General features: G+C 34.0%; 2 protein-coding genes across 5 annotated transcripts in view; one reads left to right on the top strand and one right to left on the bottom strand.

Annotated features, from left to right (window-relative positions):
* Positions 1 to 490: 490 nt before the first annotated feature.
* On the top strand, positions 491 to 7,970 carry LOC128993541 (zinc finger C4H2 domain-containing protein). Its single transcript, XM_054417512.1, has 5 exons — positions 491 to 752; positions 2,611 to 2,782; positions 3,265 to 3,443; positions 4,065 to 4,277; positions 6,301 to 7,970. Exons 1-5 carry the CDS (start codon positions 694 to 696, stop codon positions 6,428 to 6,430), a joined length of 753 nt encoding a protein of 250 aa, XP_054273487.1. The 5' UTR covers positions 491 to 693; the 3' UTR covers positions 6,431 to 7,970.
* Positions 7,971 to 9,643: 1,673 nt separating this feature from the next.
* The window catches only part of LOC128991890 (probable GDP-L-fucose synthase), an 80,777-nt gene continuing 68,011 nt past the window's right edge, over positions 9,644 to 22,409 (bottom strand). Inside the window, exons 1-7 of one of the 4 annotated variants that reach the window (XM_054415156.1) lie at positions 19,075 to 19,112; positions 17,785 to 17,935; positions 16,149 to 16,263; positions 14,605 to 14,733; positions 13,769 to 13,982; positions 10,250 to 10,378; positions 9,644 to 9,926 (exon numbers count right to left, since the gene is read on the bottom strand). In XM_054415156.1, the coding sequence (XP_054271131.1) occupies positions 9,691 to 9,926; positions 10,250 to 10,378; positions 13,769 to 13,982; positions 14,605 to 14,733; positions 16,149 to 16,263; positions 17,785 to 17,921 (960 nt within the window). In that variant the 5' untranslated portion in view covers positions 17,922 to 17,935; positions 19,075 to 19,112 and the 3' untranslated portion in view covers positions 9,644 to 9,690. Of the gene's footprint in view, positions 9,927 to 10,249; positions 10,379 to 13,768; positions 13,983 to 14,604; positions 14,734 to 16,148; positions 16,264 to 17,784; positions 17,936 to 18,955; positions 19,045 to 19,074; positions 19,113 to 22,409 lie in introns of those variants that run through there. The other 3 variants (XM_054415155.1, XM_054415154.1, XM_054415153.1) reach the window with 3 other exon arrangements.

Raw genomic sequence — 22,409 nt, 5'->3', positions numbered from 1 at the left:
CGGCCTTAGTCCTTTGTCACTAACAAGACTACGAAGATCGCGCCACTCATCCTTCCTTCATATTAAAATAAAATCATAGTGGCGTCCCCATCTTAAGTAATTGATAATAGCTTGATAAGTATACCTATTTATATGGTAAATCTGAGTTACGACTTAGAACTCTACATTTACAGCTATAAAACAAATAAGATCGTTGGCGAATGTATCTCTATGGTAATGTTTCCTACTCAGTTACTTTACTCACAACTGTTTAAATGGATTGAAACGATAGTAAATAATTTCTATAGTTCAACATAAAATCTTTGCCCTAGAAAAAAGGGGATGTAATAATGTTTAATCTATGGTATTGAGTTTTGTATAAGAGTAGACAAGTGATGGTTTAGGTCCAATGGACCTGGACTAGAGCGCGTCAAAAATGAACGGAATGCTCTGCTTGGTTCCTCCCTCTTTGATTGTCCCGTCCCCGTCTCCCGTCAAATAAGATGAAATTTGTAAACAAAAGCGTTCTCTTGTCTTGTGGTTGAGTGATGCAGAAGTGATATCTTTATACATTCATTAAATATGTGTTCAATGGATATGAAATCTTATTAGATTAGTATAATTAATTATGATGTTTTATTTTATATATATTTAAGATAAGGATCTAGCTCAAATAGTTGTAAAATAGTTTTTTGAAGTAAAGAAAATTTTAAAATGACGACAACGAACGAAAGAAATATTCTAGCGAAGTTGGAGGCTATCAAAGAAATCAAGTAAGTAAACTTAAATGTGGAATTTCAAAATAAATATAGGCCTAGGCCTAGTTAAGGTTTATTACACTAGCTAAGTTTAGGCCTATTTAAGTTTTTCTTCAAACATAACTTAAGCCTAAGTTAGATATAAGTTAATAACCATTCAATTTGTCAGGCCTTCTTAAAAAAATAAGGAGGACTAGGCTAGCCTAATCCAAAGTTCAGCAACCACCTACGCCTTTATTTTTCTAGTAGGCTAGCCTAGGTTAAAAAGAATTCTTTTTGGCCTAGGCTTGTGCTAGTAAAATTGGGCAGGTGTTTAGCCAGCAAGAATTTCAACTTTATTTTAAGTTAACTTACTGTAGGCTACTGTTTTAGGCTAGACCTTGTTGAATATGTATTTAACTTATATTAGAGTAGGGCCTACTAGCCTATTATCGATTAAAACTTAAGTACTGATATTGAAATGGACACCACTTAAGTTAGGTACGTGTCCTTATTAGAGTGAAGGTCGAGTGTAGAATGCAGCGAATTGATCTCTGCAAGTTAACTTAGCTTTGTTACTGACTAAAATAAACCTTGCTTCATTAGTTGTGACCAACCCTAGAGTGGTATCTTCGGTCCGATGACGTAATATTTTCAAGTTCCTGATCCCTCCGCTCGGGTGCAGGACTTGTTTCTCCTGCTACCTTCCTACCTCGACTCAGTCTACCACCAGACGCGAGGGCGTAATTTTGAGGTTACAGATTCGTCTGCAATTGTGTAACTTAGGTCTAACTTACTTTGGTCCCCTACACGAAGACACCTAAGGTGTGATTGGTCCAAAAGGCCGAAGACTCCTGAAATGAATGTCTTCTATTTCAGTCTTCAGGTTATTCTTTCTGAATAGCGCTATACCCCCCCACATATATTGAGTTCGACAGAAGCTAGCACACAAAGTGTAGCCTTTAATATTTACAACAGTTATTTCATCAGCTTTCAGCCCATGCTCCGATATAATTAGGAGATCAGGTGTATGCGTATGGAGCTCAACCATTAGACGGTAAATTTTGTTTAGGAGACCTCTTTGTATATTTAAATGTAATATTTTGAGATTGTCTGTTTGTTTGAGTCTATTCTGGCTTTCTATTGTAGTAGGGTGGTGGTGGGGTAGTGGACTATTGGTTTTATCTAGTGGACTATTGGTTTTAGCCTGTGATCAAAAAACCTTTTATAAGTATTGTAGGCTATGTTTAATTATTTATTACATATAAAAGGTTTCAATAAGTTTTACAATTGTAATTGGTAAAAAATAGAGTTGTGGGCACGTAACGAATTTTGACCGAATAGGGAAGTTAAAGTTTAACTTAGGTATAATGAATCGAGTTGTTGATTTATGTTATCTATCATGACTGTTTTTGCACTTTTGAAATAGGGCTTTAAACACAATAAATAATAATTTCAAAAATGCTTGCAATCAACTAGACACGGAAAACGAACTTCAAAATTTACAATGGGATGTGAAGTCTTTTGTGTTGGTTAGTCAAGTGTAATATGTCTTACTTAATTGGCCTTGCTCATTGTAAAGCCAAAACTATACCATCTTGATGTTTTTGCTTTGTTTTGACGATTGCCATGAACTATTAGTTAACTTAATTTTGATGACAGTAAATCATTTAATTCCTTTTTTTAAATAATGGGACTGTGTTTAATTTTGGCTGTATTAAAATAAAAACATTGTTTTAAGTTAGGTGATTGAATTGTTGAAGTTAATCTGGCCTTTTATTTGGGGTTGCCTCCATTCATTGTAATGAAAATAGGTAGGCCTAGGCTACAGAAAATTCCTGAAAAAGATATCTCTTCCTTTCAGAACATATTCTGTAAAATAAAATGCTTTCAGGTGTAAAACATTGCAGCTTGAAAAGCTGAAAGGAAAGATTGTTCAAGAAGTGGAAGCCTCTGAGCAAGAGGAAAAATGTCTTTCAGAATACAAACAAGAGATGGAACTTCTAATGCAGGAAAAAATGGCTCATGTAGAAGAACTCAGGCAGATCCATGCTGACATAAATGCGGTAAACTATATGTTTTATTTATCAATTGATTTTTTTCTTATTGACAAAATTTAGGTGGTGTAAGGGGAAGTTACACCACAACTTTTTTTGTTTAATGTACCTATGTTGCAGCTGATTGACAGGTTGAATAAATGTTTGTTTATATTTACTTGTTGCTTCAGCTGTTGAGCTGTGTTTTATGGTAGGGTGTAGTGGAGGATAATTAGGATATAATAGATTTCTTCCCCTAAAACCACCTAAATTTTGTGAATCGAGTAAGCTATAAAAAAATGTAACAATTTTTACTGTTTCTTTTTTAAAGGCCACCAAACTTAGGCAGCTAGGCCTATTTAAGCCGATTTACTAATTGTAATTTAAACATTGCTGTCAAAATGCGTAATATGCTTAGCCTAAGTAGAGGACTGGTGAATGTAAATTAACATTTGTTCTACTTTACTTATACTCTTAAAGCGACAATTGTTTTAATTAACCTAATGATTTAGATGGAGAATGTCATAAAGAAAGCTGAAGAAGCTCGAGGCCGGTGCATTGATCGAGCAAGACGAGTGCATGAGGACTACAGGCCCTTAAAACTAGACATAGATCGGATGAGGCGAGACTACCTTGGTCTTGAGAGATTACCTGAACTTCATGAAGAAGAAGCTGGATTAATTACACCTGAGTAAGATGGCTATAACTTTTCCAAAATATTTTTGGTTTACAGTTTATATGTTCTAGCATCGGTCAAAATTTATTTAAGTTAGTTGTTTCAAGTAGAAGAACATGGTGGGACACATACATTAAAGCATTAAATTTATTATTGGGTGAGCATACTAATTGTTGTAGCCCTCTGGTTAGTGGTTAAATATATCTTTGTATCAAGTGTTACATATTATAGCCTACTTGTTATATACCGTACCGTAGTTAAAATCTCAGGAGGTGCAGGAAGAATAATTAAGTAACCGAGGATAAAAAATAGTTTTAAGTAGATTGGACATCTGTTGTTTTTCAAGCTTCTTTCATTTACCATACATTTCAATATGTTTTATTTGAATGGTTATACATTATTTACTAGAACGTATAAATTGTTTTTGGATACGTAAGAAAATAATAGTTCTAAGTAGCCTAAATATAGTAAAAAAAGACATACCCGGTAATGTATTTTCTTTACTTGCAGGCATTGCCTGAAGTAATGTGAAAAACAATTCCGGGCTCGTGCCTAGCGTCCTAGGACAAAAAAGGATATTTTTTATATAACAAGCCATCCTATGTACCAAAGATGAGAACTGCTGGTCTGTTTTAGGATGTTTGCACGGAGTTATTTTGAGAAGCATTTCAAGACAGACTGGCGGCCAGAGAACGCTACAATCACCAGTTTCGCGCACGCCCACCAGGCTGCAGCAGCTTCTGCATTCCTGGCGCCCGTGCAGCCTCCACTGCAGTTACTGCCTAGCTCTAGCAAGATAGATCACCACCGACCCATGCCACCCGTGCCTGGCCCTGCACCTACATTCAGGTACAACCTTAGTCGCTAAGTAGGCCTAGAACCTGAATCATTTTAAACCAGGACGATGGTTAATCAACGGAAACTTTGAACAAACTATGTGATATATGATCCTAATCCCTTACACAAGGGAAAACCCTCCTATAAGGAAGAGCTCAGAGGTGGATAAAGCTCAATCAATCTATTCAATCAATTAGGTTTGGAGAGAAAGGGCTAATTGCCTGAGAATAGGTGTGAGAAAGGATAGGATAAGCAGGCTTACCTTAAAAAAATGTAGGCATCCCACTTCATTCACTACAGAACACAGAAGAAAACACACAAAATAAACACTGGATATTTCGAGGCCACTGGCCCCTTTCTCAACATGGAGAGTCACATTAGATATTAAAAGAAATTTAATATCTAGGTATCCTAGTGAAAGACTCATAATATCTAATGTGACTCTCCATGTTGAGAAAGGGGCCAGTGGCCTCGAAATATCCAGTGTTTATTTTGTGTGTTTTCTTCTGTGTTCTGTAGTGAATGAAGTGGGATGCCTACATTTTTTTTAAGGTAAGCCTGCTTATCCTATCCTTTCTCACACCTATTCAATCAATTAATTATTTTAGATGGGGACACCACTAATTACAGTAGAACCTCGCTAATTCGAACTTCAATAATTCGAAAACCTCTAAAATTCAAAAAATAATATACCGATAATTCAAAGTGATTTTTACGCTTAATGCAGCCTCTACAATTCAAATTTTGCACTTACTTGAGCCTCTACAATTCAAATTGTTACGTCCAAAATTCGAAATCAACCTCTACAATTCAAACTGCATTACCGTAAGCCTCTGTAATTTAAATTTAGAACAAAAAATATGCATGTTCAAACATAAACTGACGCTCTTATTGATGTTCCCACGATGTGTTCATTAGTCTCAGTTCTCTCAAACTCCCAACACTTAAAACTGGAACTTTCATAATTCGAATTTGATTTATTCTGACCTCTATAATTCAAACTTTATATATTTCAAACTTCCTATAGTTCAAAATATATTGGCTTTCCTCTGAAATTTGAATTAGCGAGATTCTTCTGTATGTGCTTATTTAACCCAAATATGAGTGGCGCGATCTTGTAGTCTTGTTGGTGACTAAGGCCAACCTATTCCTTAGACAGAGCTGTTTTCCTTAGACAGAGCTGTTAATTAATAGCCCATACGGCTAATGACAACTAAGGGACCTACAGTTTATAGTGGCATTCGAACCACATTTTTGCCTAGGTATTAACAAATTAGTCTAATTATCAGGATAGTACTGCGAATAGTCGTAGTACTCACTCGTGGTGATGTTAATCCACACCAGGGAGTATCACATCCACAGTGCATGCCTATAAATATCCACAATTCGTGACCTCCTAGTAGCTGGTTTACAGGACAACACCACCGTCCCAGTCTATATGGTGATATAAGCTTTGAAGGCAGGCTAAAATTAACTGTGTTCAAAATTTATGTATCTAGTTTCAAATTTGGAGATGAGAGTTTAATATTACCAGTAAAATTCAAGTTCCTTTGTTTTGAGTACAGTAGTAAAATTCAGTTTCCAACCTCAGTTTATAAGAGAAAATATTTTTTTAATTTAAAAGCTACTATTCACATTTTTATTATTATTTAGGTATGCATTATAAAATAGTTTATAATAAAATACATTATACCTCTAGTATCAAATAATTTTAAACAATAAATTAACAAAATGGGAACTCACGCAGCAAGCTATCCAAAAAAAAAAACAATTTTCTGTCGCCAGGATCATTTAGGCCCCTACTTATAGGCAAATTAGGACAGCCAAGTACAGTTTTTGAACCATAAAAAAGTAACTGAAAATTGTCAGGATCGAACCATCAACCATTTGATTGCTAGGCAAGTACTGTAATATCTCAGCTACCCAGGAGTTTTGGAAAGTGTTCTAATCAATGACCAGAGATAACTGTAATTTCACATTACAAATTTATTTATGTTTTGATTTTTATCTATTGGTATGTGTTTTGTCTTGTTAGGCAACAACCGCCGCCCATGAAGTCGTGTTTGTCTTGCCATCAGCAGATTCACCGCAACGCTCCCATCTGTCCTTTGTGTAAGGCAAAGTCTCGAAGCAGGAACCCGAAGAAACCCAAGAAGAAGGATTAGGAACCATTGAACCATTTCAGTTTTAGGTAAAACATATGGGATTGGAATATACTGAGTGTGACATGTAGCCGGTTAATCTATCATTGAGCTTTCTTAATGTTTCCATTTGTGTCATGTTTCTGATGAGAAAGTTGTTTGTATAAAGGTAGTCCCACTTTCTTTCCCTGCTTCTTACAAAGTTTTTTGATCATAGTAAAATCATTAACTTATCACACTATTGGGATTCAAAGTCAATAATATTGATGCCTGAGGATGTTTTAGAAATATACCTACTCTTATTTATTTTTGACATTTGTATTCTTAATAGCTGAGTAGTGGGATTAATTTTGCAGGTTTTTATACAGAAACCATAAAGAGCGTATCCTAACATTAATTATTTTACAAAATATACTATAATTATTTATTTGTTGGCCTTTTTGCCTTGAATTTATTATATTTCTCTTATCTTTTGTCTACAATGTGTATTTTATTTTTATTACTTTCTTTTTTGTTAAATTGTATCTTTACATACAATTTTTGTTCCTCATACATTATTTTAAAACTCCCTGTGAAACAAATCATTTGTTTTCCTTTATTGTATTATAAAATAATCATTAATGATTTAAAATCTTTTTAGTTCCTGGCAAATTAGATTTGCCAAACCTTAATACTCATGTCCCTTCTATGAAGGTCATCAATGTCTATTTTAAATTTGACTTAACAGTGGACTCTCTATCATCCTTGATAATAAAGACGCACATAAGAACTTCAACTCATTGGTTGTAATCAGTGACTCATCGATGTTAGGTGAAGTAAACAATGACAATTCTTTAGTCTACCTGCGAAATTATAGGCCTCCTCAAACTATCTTGGCCGTAACTGGACAACATACATTTAAATTGCATAAAATTTTCTTTTTGATTTTGTTGTTATCATTGTTAATCCGCATCATGGTTAATCCACTTGAGGATAATGGGGAGTCTACTGTGCTTACATGTTTTACATTAGTTAGTAGTTTTAGCATTAGCATTTTATTACTGTACTGTACTGCATAAAATTGTGATTTTGTTCTGGCAGTAATCTTTTTGAATGTCCTAATTTTATGAATTTATTTACTCTAATAATAGTTTTTAAGTTGATTGTATTGGAATTTATAAAGAATCTGTAAAGTAAAGTGATTGTATTTGGGATAACGATTAGAAGTTGTTTCATACTGTTCATCATCTTCATAATGTATCTCTTGTATTTGGATTTCAAAACATGTTTGTGGTTAGATAAATAGTAGGTCTAGTTCTTTTATGCTGTCCATCTTCATAATTTAACTGGTGTTTAAAAACAATAACAAAATTTGTTGCGATTCTTCCTCAATCTTATAATAACGAAACAAATAATTTACCTTCTACGTACCTAGTGATTTTAAGTAACATATTACATAATATGTATTTGGAATTTGAATCATTAATATTGAAGTAGTGTGAAAACTCTGGGAAAGTAAATCTGTATTAGTTTTATAACACTAGAGAATCCTGACAATTTATTAAATTTGGCTGAAATGAAGATATAAGACAAATAAAGGGAAAACTTCACTGATCCCGTTAAGTGCTTTGCAATACACAAATCATTTATAGTCAGTCAATGTAATCAAAGGTTGTAAAATTGGTGTGGTGATTATTATAATCTGGTAAAGATCATAATTTGTCTTTGTGACTTTAAATTTAAACAAATTATTATTCAGTAAAATTTCCCAGGGAAGGTGAAAAGCATTGAAAGTGAAAGTAAAGTAATAGTTTTCAAATTTCTCAGCTATAACTCTTTGTGTTTAAAGTTGTGTCAATCCAAATTATGTAAAATATTTATTTTTGGTTATTGCTATTTCATATTGTGAATCACAACTAATATAATTTACCTTCTGTAGTTTATTTTGTAAGCTGCTATTTTCATAACGCTGTAGGCTATTCAGTTTTGTGCCAAACTGGATTTTTGGTTAATATCGTGTATGTAACATGATCTCATTTTTTATATATAGTTATGTCAAAAATATTTTTACATTCATACTTTTTAATATTTATTGTAATTTATGTACTATCAAATATTGTGTCTATTGATAAAGGAACATTAAAAAATACCTGAAAGTAATTTTACTTTTAAACCCTTCATTTATCTATCTATGCTTGTGCTGATAACAACTGGCAATCGTGTAGGCCTAGCTGATGTAACTATATACCTTCTGTAATTCTGTCTCTCCCTGGTTAGTCTTAGTAAGTTAGTATTCAATGAAGTGTAAGTTATGATACATTTTAACGGGCCTTAAGGAAAGCTAACTTGTGATAGTATTTTACGCTACAAAACTGTGGGAGTATCATGAGTAGCATTAATGTCATGTGAGTACCGTAAACACTTTTCCCGATGACACGTACAATACATTTTGCCACTCTACCAGCAACGGATTCAGATATACAAAGCAAGTGAACTACAACCCATTCATTCAAATCAAAACACTGTTTAAACTTGACTAATTTTTCTATAATTTCTGCTTTGAAAACATAGAATACACAATACACATACCTGTTTTGGATTTATCAGGCAGCAGTTTTCAGCTAATTTCTCTAGACTTAACAATTATTTAATATAGAATTTGGCCACTTCATATATTAATTTGTATATATATGAATTTGAATGGAGGGTGTTTTTCTCTGGCACGGGCACCTTTTAATCCAGGCCCCAGCCTTCGAAGTAGTAACGTTGCAAGTAAAGTTGTAGTTGTAACAGCTGTTTTGTTTGGATGCAGCTAATGGTAATTTGTGTATTTAAAATAAAAATACAAAAGCTAGGTTACTGGGCTATAGAAATATTGACTCCATTATAAATGTATAGAAATAGATTTTCAATTTATATTGTTTTGCTTTTGAATTCTATATGATTTATTTTCAATCTTATAATAAATTTATGTTCATAAATTTGAATTTAATTAATGAGCTGGTGTCACCTGTCTACCAAGTTATCTTATGGGATGTCTGGCGCTAAACAACACTACTTGCGACGTTGCTAAAATTCTACCAGGCCGCAGCCTGGAGTTAAAGGTGGCCGTGGCTCTGGCGACCCGAAAACAAAAAAGTAGATCGGTCCCGGGTTTAGGTTTTACAATGACACCAACGGTAATAGCTTATTCCCTAAATGGGAACTTTGCTAAAAGAAAATTCAAGTTTGAACAAGGTAGAAGTAGAAAACTATAGCTATTTATCCAAAACAATATATTTTTAATGTACCATTACCACTTATGGCTAAAGCCTTGCATTTGAATGGTTTTCACTAAACCACTTTACAGTTTCTCTTATGGCTTGTTCAAGAGGTGTAAATTTAAAATTAGGCAGCAGTGAACGTAGTTTGGCATTACTAGCGGTTTTCTTGTACTGACCGTCGGCCTTAGAAGAGTCAAATACAATCTTGCCATCAAAATTAAATGCTGCTGCTATAAGTTCTGCAAGTTTTGCTATGGACACTTCGTCTTGTTCATCAACTGGAACATTATAGGTATATTTCAGCAATTACTACTACTAACAATCATATCAAAGTTATAAATAATTGTAATAATCAATTAAACTTAGCCTGCTGAGAAAGACTAGTAATCTTGACCACACAAACAAATAATCTATGGAATATATATTGTTTAGTAGTATTGTTTGTAGTACTTTTTCTAGAACATTTTAGATATAATTTATTATTATATTATTTAATATTACTTAGTTTATAATTTTTTGTTTATGTTAGTTTAAGACGCTATTCTAGACATATTGTCTAAACTTGAATAAAGAATATTTGATTAAGAGTTGAACATCATACCTGAAAGAATTATTGGGTCAACAGAGTCGTAGTTGCGGAGAACCCAGATCATCAAACGGGCCAAGTCAAGTGAGAATATGAACTGGCGAAGAGGCTTTCCTGATCCCAGGACAACAAATTCTTTCTTCCCTAAAAAAACACAATAAAATCAATATTGTCAAACCTGTTCTATCGTAAAAGCTAAATTTTTCCAAAGTTTGGATATTATCTATTTTTAATGAGCTTTTGAAAGAAAATAAATAAGCTTTGTGAAGATAAATGAGCAAATCACTATACCAAACACCCTTCCATTTCAATATTGACTTAAAGCAAACCAAAGTTAGTAACATACGATGAGGGCTATTCAGAACGTATGGAACGTTTCGGTCTATGCCGATAACCGCACATGCTGATTGCATACTTTCTAGTACAGCCGTGTTTGCCTTCTCAATGACAAAAGTGTCGTTGTGCTGCCTGTTGTCACAATACTAGAGTCTAAAAACTATGTAGCAATTTAAAATACCGCTAGTTGTGAGGTTCGGTCTTAAATATAGGTATTGTTGGCCAACAACTAAAACCTCTAGAAATTTATTTAAGTGTGTGAAGTCTAAGGGAGCAACGTAATTGTAGTATGTTTGATGATATTATGTATTCAATATATTTGTAAGCGTTTCTTATAGGAAACCAGATTTGTATAAAATGTAAGTGTGTGTGTACATCACACCATATCAAGCCACATACGTGACATCATTTCAGGTGATTTTAATAAATTCCCATTGGCTGCCAGGACCACGCCATTCCCGTGTATCTAACCACTACTTCAGTCTGTCCAAGTCCAGCAACCGTTACACCTCTCTCCCGTGTCGGTGCAGATGTAGTATTAACTAATTATATTGTTTTTATTTTCACTAGTCTCGTCTCCTGTCAAGTTAAGACCTCGTTACAGTGGTTGCCAACAGTAATAAATGAATGTTCTGCCTCGAAATGGTGCATTCAGTTTTAAAATGGCCAAACTAAAGTTGACATATCCTAGTGATGGGCGATACGGGTCAATGTATCGATACTGCGTATCGATTCGTATTGGAACGTGGTGTATCGATACGAGTATCGTATCGTATCCTCATGTATCGATTTTTATCTGTATCGGATAAAATATCGTATCGTATTGTTTATTTATAATTTTTTTTTTTTATTTAAATATCTCAAATATACAAATTGCATAGACAAATACTATGTTACTTACAAGCTTGAAAAGAGGGTTAGTGCTTGTAATCTTACCTCAGAAAAGCCGTTTCCTTCCTGTGTCTTTTTATTTGTATCAAACATACATACATAACCTCCAAATTCCGGTAAACCCTCAAAATTGGAAAACATTTTGTTATTGTTTTCCTAGTTTTTACACAGGGATAATTAATTGAACCAAAAAGTACTAATAATGATGGTGGGTATGCCACTTACACATTAATTAGTATAATATGGATAATGAGGGTCCCCACTTCCATTAATGGTGGCCCTAGTCACGGCCGCCTTTAACTACAGGCCGCGGCCTGGTAGAATTGGCAACATCGCAAGTGGTATGTTGTTCAGTGACAGACGTCCCATAAGATAACATGGCAGACAGGTGACATCAGCTCATTAATTCGCACTTTAATGATTTAAATTTAAATTTATTAATATAAATTTATTAAAATATTGAAAATAAAACATACAGAATTGAAACCCGAAACAATATGAATTAAAATCTATATCTGTACATTTTTAAGCGGAGTCAATATTGTCATAGTCCAGTAACCAATCTTTCGTAAATACACAAATACCATTAGCTACTTCCAAACAAAAACAGCTGTTACAACACCACTTGCGACGTTGCCAGTTCAAAGGCCGCGGCCTGGAGTTAAAGGCGTCCGTGCCCTAGTTTTGAGGTTTTTGCAAAACATAGCTGAATATACATGTTTTATCGGGGTTTTTGAATATGCTAGGGTAAAATATCAAATTTCCACTACTACTTTTGAGGGGAGGAAGATGGGAAGACAAATTTCTTACCATAAAAATAAGATTTATATTATTAAATAAACAATACGATATTCAATACAATATTGGCTATAGGTGTATCGATACATGCATATCGATACACTCCCACGTATCGATACAAAATATCGATATTTTGCGGTCCTTGTATCGATATCTGTATCGATATGTATCGATACGCACATCACTAACATATCCAGAATTTTTGTCGGCTTGAGCTCAAATAGCCACACACATGACCTTCTATATTCATTCACATGGGCAATTTCCCCTTAATCACCAGTCAATACCTTCCTCCAAGTGACTTGGATTTTTTACCTAAATTAAAGACCTAGTTATAATACAGCACTTTGTTGACATCCCCAATTGCATATCACCAGATGGCTGAGCTCGCAGTCGGCGGAATTCTGGCCAACAAATTTCAAATCTCATCTTACGCTATGATAAGTGCTTCATTTAGATTAGCAGTTATGATTGTAAAAACGTAGTATTAAAACTACTACCTATTTCAAATGTTTTTGGTAAAATTTGTTGCTTGTACAAAAGTTTTATTTTATTCCAAGATGTTCCTAACCTTCAAATAGCCCATGTAATTTGAAAAATCAAATCATCTTTTCTTTACTCAACAACTAGTTAAGTATGGTGGGAGTTAACTGAGGGGCTGCAACTGAAGATCAAAGTGACTGTATACTTCAGATATCAGTCTGATGTGCCATTTGGATCCCTTTGTTTGGCAAAGAAATTGGAAAACGCTATGAATATCTGATTGTTGAGAAGAGAGGGAAATATTTATTGCATAATTAAATAGGATATAAATGTTGATATTTTTAAAAGCTTCACTAAATTTGCTCATGGACCTTTCCCCAATAACTTATTCATAAAAATTGGGGCTATAAAGTATTCATTCAGGCTCCTAAAATAATATTATTAGGGGTCCTAGGAGACTTAAATTATTACAGGTCTACAGAAGAAAATTCAAAACAGCGTTCAATCAAAATAACGATCAGGTGTTCCTTCAGTGATGAGTAACTGACTGATAAATTAAATTCCCTTTTTGGGATGAATAGGGTGGGAGGAGTCTAATGCTGTAGTACACTGACGATCAAATGTTAAGGACAAAACAGAGACGTGCATATTTTGATCGCAGGCACAAACATGAAATTTTCCTACCAAACGTTAAATGTTCAATGCCATTCAAAGCCAAGATAAACTGGAATGTTTTCAATTTAACTTTATGTCAAAAGGTTTGAGAATTGTAATTTAATCAATCCTTTGGTAACACATTTGACGTTTGGTAAATTATGTAGTACACTTAGCTTCCATTATACAATATATATATATTTTCTATTATACACATTAAATTAATGCTTGAGTAAGAAGTGATCTGTTTTGTAGGCATAAAACTACAGTGACAGCATTGATAAGGTATGTTACAATAGCGAGTTTAATATTTTTAGACAAGGAAAAGTTTTGTGCAGTTAACTGACTGCTGTTGGCTTACGCTACACTTACCCTGATCAATTATGTCGTACAGTTTCCTCACAAGCCCCGGTATGACATGACTGGCTTGAAGATCGAAGTTGTCATGGGGCCCAAACACGTTGCAAGGTATAACAGAGGTAAACGTCTTGCCATGCTGTTCGTAATAACCTCGATTGGCTACATCAATCATTCTTTTGGCATAACTGTAGCCAAAGTTTGAAGAGTGAGGTGGCCCATTGTGTACCTAAAATATAGCTATGCTTAAAAAAAATTCATATTTTACATTATATTGTAAAAATTTGTAGCGCTTTGTAAGAAAAATCTGCACAAGATTATTACCTATCAGCTCTTTAGTAAAAAAGAAAAACAATAATTTAACAAGAATAATTCATCTGTTATGATAACCAATATGTTGAATAATAGTAGCAGAACAGTTACATGTAGATCTCTAAAAGAAATTAATCCAAATATATATTATTGATTATTGTCTTTGTTATTTATATTTAGTGTCATAAAATGAGTAAATTTATTCGATGGTACCGGTAATTAAGTTTCTAGAAGAAATAATATATTTAAGTCACTAACAGTCAGTTTCAACACCAACAAGCATCAGTCCTCTACTCAATCCTTGGGTAGGAGATTTCAAAAGCACAAGCCTAACACTCAAAACCTTGGCTATTTACCAGAAATTAGCCAATGCTGTTATTTTCTTGGTTGTTGTTTAAGGAATACATAAAATAGTTTTTTGAAATGTGACTATTACTATATTTACCATTCAGAATATAAATCAGTAAAACCTAAAAACTTGCCAAAACAAAAAAATACCATGCTGCTTACTCATCTATGCTATCTTGTTGCATTCATACCATTGTCTCATCTATGGGATATGTTGTTTTATCTGGGAAGATACAGGTGGATAAACATGAGACGACTTTGGTCACTCCTGTTTCAAAACTGGCTTGCAGCACATTGTCATTTATTTTCATGTTATTTCTCTGAAAATAAACAACAGAACATTAGGAGCTAACTTTGCTACAGTTTTGTTAGTACAGTAGACTCTCGCTCATCCGGACTAATGTGGCGGACGTCCAGTCCAATACAGTAGGCCTACTTTATATAGCCGTTTTTTCAATCATGTCCCAGGTCCATAGTATTGATAGCCGGAAAAATGCAATTCCACCAGTTATAATTTTTACCTCCGTGTTATCCGAGTTTTTGTTTATCCAAGGTAGTCTCGGTCCTGATTAGCTTGGATAATCGGACTTCTACTGTACTGTGCCACTAAAAAAACTATTGCCGATCCGGACTAGCGGGAGTTCGGACAAGGCCGATCCGGATGAGCGAGAGTCTACTGCAGCTGCTGGTGAAGAATAGGCTGTTGCTATGCAGCAAGCCACCAAGGGCACCAAGTAATTGGTATTCCAGTGAATTCGCTAAAACAAAAAACCGTGAAGCAAAACCATAAACTTACAAATTTCATAAGTACATGTTTTCTTGATAGAATAACATGACTTTTTTCTTAAACATGGAAGTACATGTTGGTTTATTATAACACCACATATGACAAAACATAATATAATAAACTTAAATCTTGATTATTCTACTTTTGCGTATCTGACCTTCCATGCTATCTGACCCTCTATGCAGACTTTCAAGTACTAAGAAATAGAGTGTTACAGTATAATTTTTAAATCCCCTAGAATTGATTTTATTCCTAATCACATGTCATTGCAAACCTTGATAATAAGACAACCTTGATAATAAGTCTTATTTTATAATCCCCATGAGAGTCTTGTTATCAAGGTTCTACTGTATTTTCATGAGGTAGGCTATCATTGTACACATATCATTGTAGCAGGTACAATGAGAGAACTCTTTTGTCGCTCCAGTCTGTACTTGGAAACGTGCAAAGGCTTTAGGCACTTTCAGTCAATGAATGTTCTTTCTGATTGTTTTAGCGCACTGCATACTACACAGTTCCTTAACTCCTTATTACTGTCTGCCATTACTCAAGTCAGTCACAGTGAAACGGATAACTGTGGCTGAGGGTCAAATACAGCTGTATTGCCAAAAGTATTTTTGAAAATTTGACGATATCTTTCTGTAGTCACGGTCAAAGATAAAGAAGACAAAGTATCAAATAAGTATCAGGTATCAAGTATCTCACATTAGTTAAGAGAGCAGGCCCAAAATTGTGGCCTAAATAATTAGGTACCTAGTGGTTTAAATCACAGAAAACATACTACTATAACCCAGAATGCCAACCGCATGGTAAAAAGCATTAAGTGTTTTGAGAGAGCTTTGCCTGTCAATTCGTAGGCAGCGCCACCAACGTTGCCATGCACTCAGCATAGACCAGATATATGTTAAGTTAGTTAATAATAATGAGAACGGAAAAAAACTTACTTACGAAGAAGTCTAGATTGTGGCTCATGTTGTAATACAATCCACCAACCATAGCTGCCAGATGTATTACATGTGTAGGCTGGTACTTGGCAAACATCTTTTTTGTTTCATCATAATCTCTGGAAAAGAAGAGATAGGCTAATCATTTTTATGTTTGTATGTGTTTCTATACCAATGCAAATTTGATACTACTTTGTGGTACAAAATAGTATCAAACCTTTTTTTTTTGGTCATATTTTTTTCACGACATCGGTCAACGACGTTTTGACCGATGTCCCAAGTCGTATCCTTATCGAGATATAGTCGTTTCAATGCATAGCGTGTTCCGCCATCTTTGTCCCCATCCCTGAAGTTCTCGACCACATTAAAAGTAGGTAACATGCGTATTTTTTATCACCACAGTCTGTATTACAACTATCAGACTGTATCAGCAAAGATATGATATTACATCTTTGCGACACTTACTAATTAATTCTACTTTCGGTTAAAAAAAACTGCACAAATAGTCCACTTTTAAATATTTTAAACAATAAATTGTTTATTATTAGAGATACGACCTCGGACCTAATATCCATTATCGTAGTCCACATTTTTAGGATTACAACGACGTTCTAACGGATGTTATATCTTTTACCATTTTCGAGATATCAGCGTTTTAACGCATAGCGCTCCCCGTCATGTTTGCCCCCTCCCTCAACCTAATCGACCATTTTTTAAATAGGGTACATAGGTCCGTAGTTTTTATCACCACAGTCCATATTACAATAATCAGTAATAATATTGCGTACTACTTTCATGCATGCTCAAACCCCCTCAGCTCCTGGACTACCCGTAAAACATCGATAATCGACTTAAACAGGCAGCTGGTATGCCCAGTGGAGCAAGAACGCTTGGGAATGGCATTATTCCCACGCTGGTTTTTCCAAAGAACCTTTATATTGATTGACAACCAAATTTTTTAATACAATGGTGACTGCGTTGCCGCATTGGATAATTTACCACTATACCACTGGATAACAATAAGTAAGTTAATTGCAGTCTAGGAGCAACAAACTTGTTCATGAGGGCGCAGAACCTCAACAGATTTCCTGGATCTGCCCCTGCGATGTAGTCCTATTAGGTTTCATGTTTTAATGACGCCATCAATCCCTTGTGGGGTAAAGGATGAAGAACCGGTAATAAGCTAAAATGAATTTTACATATGTTAAGCCATTTTTATTGTTCTTAATAAGTTAAAAATGTAGGTCTATATAGCCTATTAAACTGACTTTTAAGTTTACTGTACAGTGAGTTCAAAAGCTTGTACAGGTATGAAAATCTTTAGGCTAGTAGGCCTAGGAATTTATATAGCTTTAATAGTTCTTTAAGTTATAATTTTCTAAACTTTAAAAAAAATAGTTTTTACAGTAGACTCCCTCTTATCCGGAGAACAGTTGTTTCAGTAAGTTACCGCCCACTTTCTGCCGATCTAGTCCGGTTAAACCGATGGGCTGGTAAAAATTGTCCGCTTAAAGAGATGTCATTCCGCCGAGTGTAGTCCGGTTAAACCGATGTCCGGTTAAAAGGTGTCCGGATCAGAGGGAGTCTACTGTAATATATACTTACTAGCAAAATGTAATGTTTGTTTACTTCTACCTTACCTTAAGTCTGCTTCTTTTGATCCTACAAATATCCATTTCTCATCTTCTCTTTTATCTTCACTTTCAACAATAGTCTGAATTCCTTTCCCCACAAGACCACTTCCACCAGTGACAAGCACTACCTTTTTAGTCGTCATGATGAAAATAGGCTCTAAAAAAATAACAAGAAAGGTCAGTGACATGTGCCGGCTGGTAAACTAAGGCTGCACTTTACTTTAGGTCCTACACTCATTTGAATGAAAATATCGATCGATATTTTCCTTCGAATGAGTGTAGGACCCAAAGTGAAGTGCAGCCGTAAACTACCTATGTTAAACGTCAATGTTAAATAGTCATGAAAGGTATTTGTTGCAATCATTCTTTATCCAGTAAGTATCTTTCTATTTTCCTCAGCAGGACGTCAAGTGAGATACAGTCGAACGCCTTACTGAAGTCACATAGAAGTTAGGTTTATCAGGTATATGTTGTCAAAAGCATAATTTATTTTTGATGTTAGGGTAAACAATAACCGATGTTAGATTTAGCATCAGAGTGGTTTTTGCCCTTTCGAAACCCATGTTGATCGTTCGTGTAAAGATACGAGCCTTCAAAAAAATCAACCAGTTGGTCTATTATGAATTCATCCTTCAAAATAGCCTAAAGATAAAAAAAAATGTAAAACCTAAACTTGGTTGCACTTTACTTGACCTCCTACACTCATTCGATTGTTTTTTCGATTCGATATTTTCATTTGATTGTTTCATTCGATATATCGTTTGGTTAAAGTTAGGTTAGGTTAACCTTACCTAACTAACCAAACGATAGGCTATATCGAATGAAGCAATCGATTAATCGATATAGCGATCGATATTTTCATTCGAATGAGTGTAGGACGTCAAGTAAAGTGCAGCCCTATTTTGAAGGATGAATTATGAAACTGTTATTTTGCAAGACAAACGTCAATATTTTAAAACTTAAAACTGTATCAATTGACATAACATAGGGGTAAACCACAGGATGCTCTTCATTGTTTGGATATTTAAATAAAAAGTAATTTAACAAACATAGACAAGAAGAGGCTATGGTTAACAAAGCAGCCATAACTTATCAAAACCTTCTCAATAGAACGATACTAGGCCTAGGCCTACATTTAAAAATAATAATTTGTCTTATGATTAATAAATTTCATTACCACCTTCCTACTGAGACTACATGATAAACTTAAAAATAAATTGGTAGTGAAATTCAGCCAAGATTCACATTTTCTCGCCAGCCCTAAACTTATCATTTCTTCTTATTCTTGTTACTTACCGTACTTGGTTTGGTTAGATCACTTTGACAACTGACAACCAACCACGAACCACGACAGACAACTACATAAATTAAGAAATAACACAACACAGCTGATCTATGTAGTGTAAAATCAGCTGTTGCTTGCAGTAAGCTCAAGCTGTTAGCAGCGCATAACTTACTCAGTGACAGGAGTATGGACCATGGTGGATATGGACTATCTTATCGGGCGGAAGAGGCAGAAGAAAATATTTAGTTAGTTTTGTTTAGTATCGTAATATCTTTGACTATTAATACAACAATATCAGTATCCAATAGTCAATGGTAATTTGATTACAATTAATTATAGAAGAAATTAGGCCTAAGTCAGGATTTGAAATGGAAGTCGGTTGACAGTGACATTCCAGTACAATCTTATAGGCCAACGAAACGAATATAAATTTTGAGCTATTATTTCGCGTTTTGCAATAACTTGCTTAATTTAGTCTAAGGTATTACCATTGACCATTCACATACATAAAGTTTAGTGCATCTTTCATCAACAGTACGTCTGAGCAGTTAATATTTTTAATACAGCTCATCAGTAGGTTAGGGTTCACTTACTCTACGAATCATTGACACAATGAGCCTCCAAATATGTAATTCTTAAAACACATGGCTCACTTACTCTACAAATCATAGTCTATACGAGCTTCGTAAATAATATTGAAGGTTCACTTGCACTACAGGCTCGTATACTATACGAGCCGATCAAAAATATCAAATAAATGAAGAGGGTTCACTTACTCTACAGATCATAGTGCCTATGAGCCAAGCGTATGAATTCTTGAATAATTCAGGAATAAGCTCGTATAGTATACGAGCCAAAATACTGAATTTAAATAAATTACAGGAGTAGGCTCGTATACTATACGAGCCTATTTCATGATAACTATTACACAAATAGAAGACGGCTCACTTACTCTACAGTTCATTGGCACAATGATCTGTAGAGTAAGTGAACCCTCTACAAATATTAGAAGGCTCACTTACTCTACGGTTCATTTAGCTACTCGTCGCGCGGTTTGCAGCGCATCGTTGCAGGCGTGTATGGTAAACCAATACCGCAGTTCTGCCGGCGTGAAAGAGAGCTTGTTATGTTAATGCATTGTTGAATTTTTAACTTGTGTACTCGTTGCTAGAAATCAAGCAATTATCAAGTACCGGTATTACAGGAGCTATTTTAGGAGTTATTACAGACTCAATTTTCAATTAATTAAAAAGACTTACGTAAAAGCTTATGCAACTAATGGAATTACTTACTGTGTTATGAACATTTCTATATAATTAAAGTTGTAAATATTTTAAAATTGTTTAGAAGATTGCCTTTTTAGTGTTTTCTACAAACGTGTCTCAACTTTGTAACGTTATTTCCAAGATCAATTATCTTCTATTTAGTGGAATTGGCCTTAAGAGGAGACCCAAAATAAAAATTCATCATTGTTACAAAAGTCATGGTTTATTTAAAATAAAACAGTTTCTTCTAAACACTTTCAAAACCAAACCCAAAATCAAACTGAAATTTATTTACTTCCATTAGTTTTCTTTAAATATAAAAATCAACAAATTTAAAACATTCGGCTAATATTTTTTATGGGACATTTTAAAACCATTAATCACTGGTACACACTTGAGCCCTGTGAACAAACAAACCCGTTCCTAGCTTATCTGTCTACAATACAAATACATATTTCTTTAATGTACCAAACTTCTTTAAATTGAAAAGCTAAACAATTGAATTAAAATCCTTCGAAATTAAATTAGGTTACATTAATTTCTTCCTGAATGAAATAAAATTTACAATTGCTAAACTTTTCTAGAAACTTTAAAAACTTTACTTTAATTAGCATTTATTATTTTTAGATCCAAATTTAACTCTATTAAATAAGTTCTAAAAGAATAAAAAAGGTGCATTTTATATTTACATCTTTTACTAATTGAAAGCAAAGTTTAATATTTAATAAGAAAACATCTATGGTCTTTCTTGTTATTACAATAATTAGCAGAGAGGGAGGGATAAAAGTGAATGAATTAAAATAACATAAAAAATAAAATAAACTTACTACTCATTGAGTAGGCTGCAGAAAATTCACCCCAGGTCTGGACACTGTACATCTACACTCTTGAACTAACAACCCCACATGGAAGCAGCTCCCTTATATAAGATATCTCAGTTCTGGAACCTTCTACCCCTACTCTGGCCAGCACATGCACTGGACCAGGTGATAAGGAAGCTTCCAGAGCTTTCTTATCAAGAAGTCTTGCTACTGCAGGCTACTCTTGACTATTGTAAATGTAAAACTTTAATTTCAAATCATTACAACAAAAAATAAAATAAAAATTATTTTCTCAAATTTCTATATGAAATTAAACCATGTTACAACTTAAACACATAGCCGCAATAATGTTAATGTGCATGAGCATTTTCGCCAATGATAATGTACCAATGTCGACCGTACCAATGTCTAAACTTTACTTTCAAATGGATTTGTTGTTAATTTTTTTTATATTTATACATCATACATAATTTAAATGTTTTTACGTGACAAAATAACGAAATATAACAAGCTAGATTACATACAATATAATTTAGGCTTGAGCTAATCGAAAACTGTAGTTTTCGCATACTTGTCTTAACTTACAGATTCAATTACATCCTTTGTTTACCAAACAAGATATTTACATTTATTGAAAAAATAACACTTAGACAGATCAATAATTGTAAATTACGATGACAACTGCATTTACATAACAATCATTATACAAAGAAGTATGTTTTTGTGACAAAGAGGTCAAATAGAAATTTCTTTTAGAACTATATAATTTATAAAGACCGGCCTTTTACAGTAATATGGTTTACAGTACTTATTAATTGCGCAGTTGTTAAATGCCCTTATAAACATATGAAAATTAAAAATTTAAATTATTAAATCATTTTCTTTACAAACTCATGAACAATACAAAACGTTCGCTGACCCCTCATAGAAATGAAAAGTAAAGATGATCGCAAGATCTCAAGTTCAAGTCACGTTCTCATGGGCAAAGACCTGGCTGAGAACAAGCCAGGCATAGATTGAATTTCGATTTTAATGAATAAAGTGTAAAAAAATGGCCTGATCTGTAGTTTTGCAAAGTGTTTTTAAATTTTTGAAATCTTTATTAGTTTGGGCAGGATTATTCATCAAAGTTAGGTTTTCTCCCATAAGATTAACATGGAGGAATCTAAATATTTAATTGGAAACTTTGTGTCCACTAATTCGAGAGAACGGCTGGGCGTAGAAACTTGGTAGAGGTGTCCAAATAAAGGTTTTGGTCTG

This window comes from Macrosteles quadrilineatus, unplaced genomic scaffold (assembly GCF_028750875.1).
Source record: "Macrosteles quadrilineatus isolate MER2022 unplaced genomic scaffold, UCM_ALF_1.0 Scaffold_4__1_contigs__length_99947679, whole genome shotgun sequence".
In the NCBI taxonomy this organism is placed as follows: domain Eukaryota; kingdom Metazoa; phylum Arthropoda; class Insecta; order Hemiptera; family Cicadellidae; genus Macrosteles; species Macrosteles quadrilineatus.
This window is presented reverse-complemented; position numbering and strand designations above follow the sequence as displayed.

Excerpts from the sequence above, each read along its gene's own strand:
- LOC128993541 (XM_054417512.1), top strand. The coding sequence starts at position 694 with ATGACGACAACGAACGAAAGAAATATTCTAGCGAAGTTGGAGGCTATC. Across the intron at positions 2,783-3,264 it reads TCCATGCTGACATAAATGCG|ATGGAGAATGTCATAAAGAA; the intron begins GTAAACTATATG and ends CTAATGATTTAG. Across the intron at positions 4,278-6,300 it reads GGCCCTGCACCTACATTCAG|GCAACAACCGCCGCCCATGA; the intron begins GTACAACCTTAG and ends TTGTCTTGTTAG.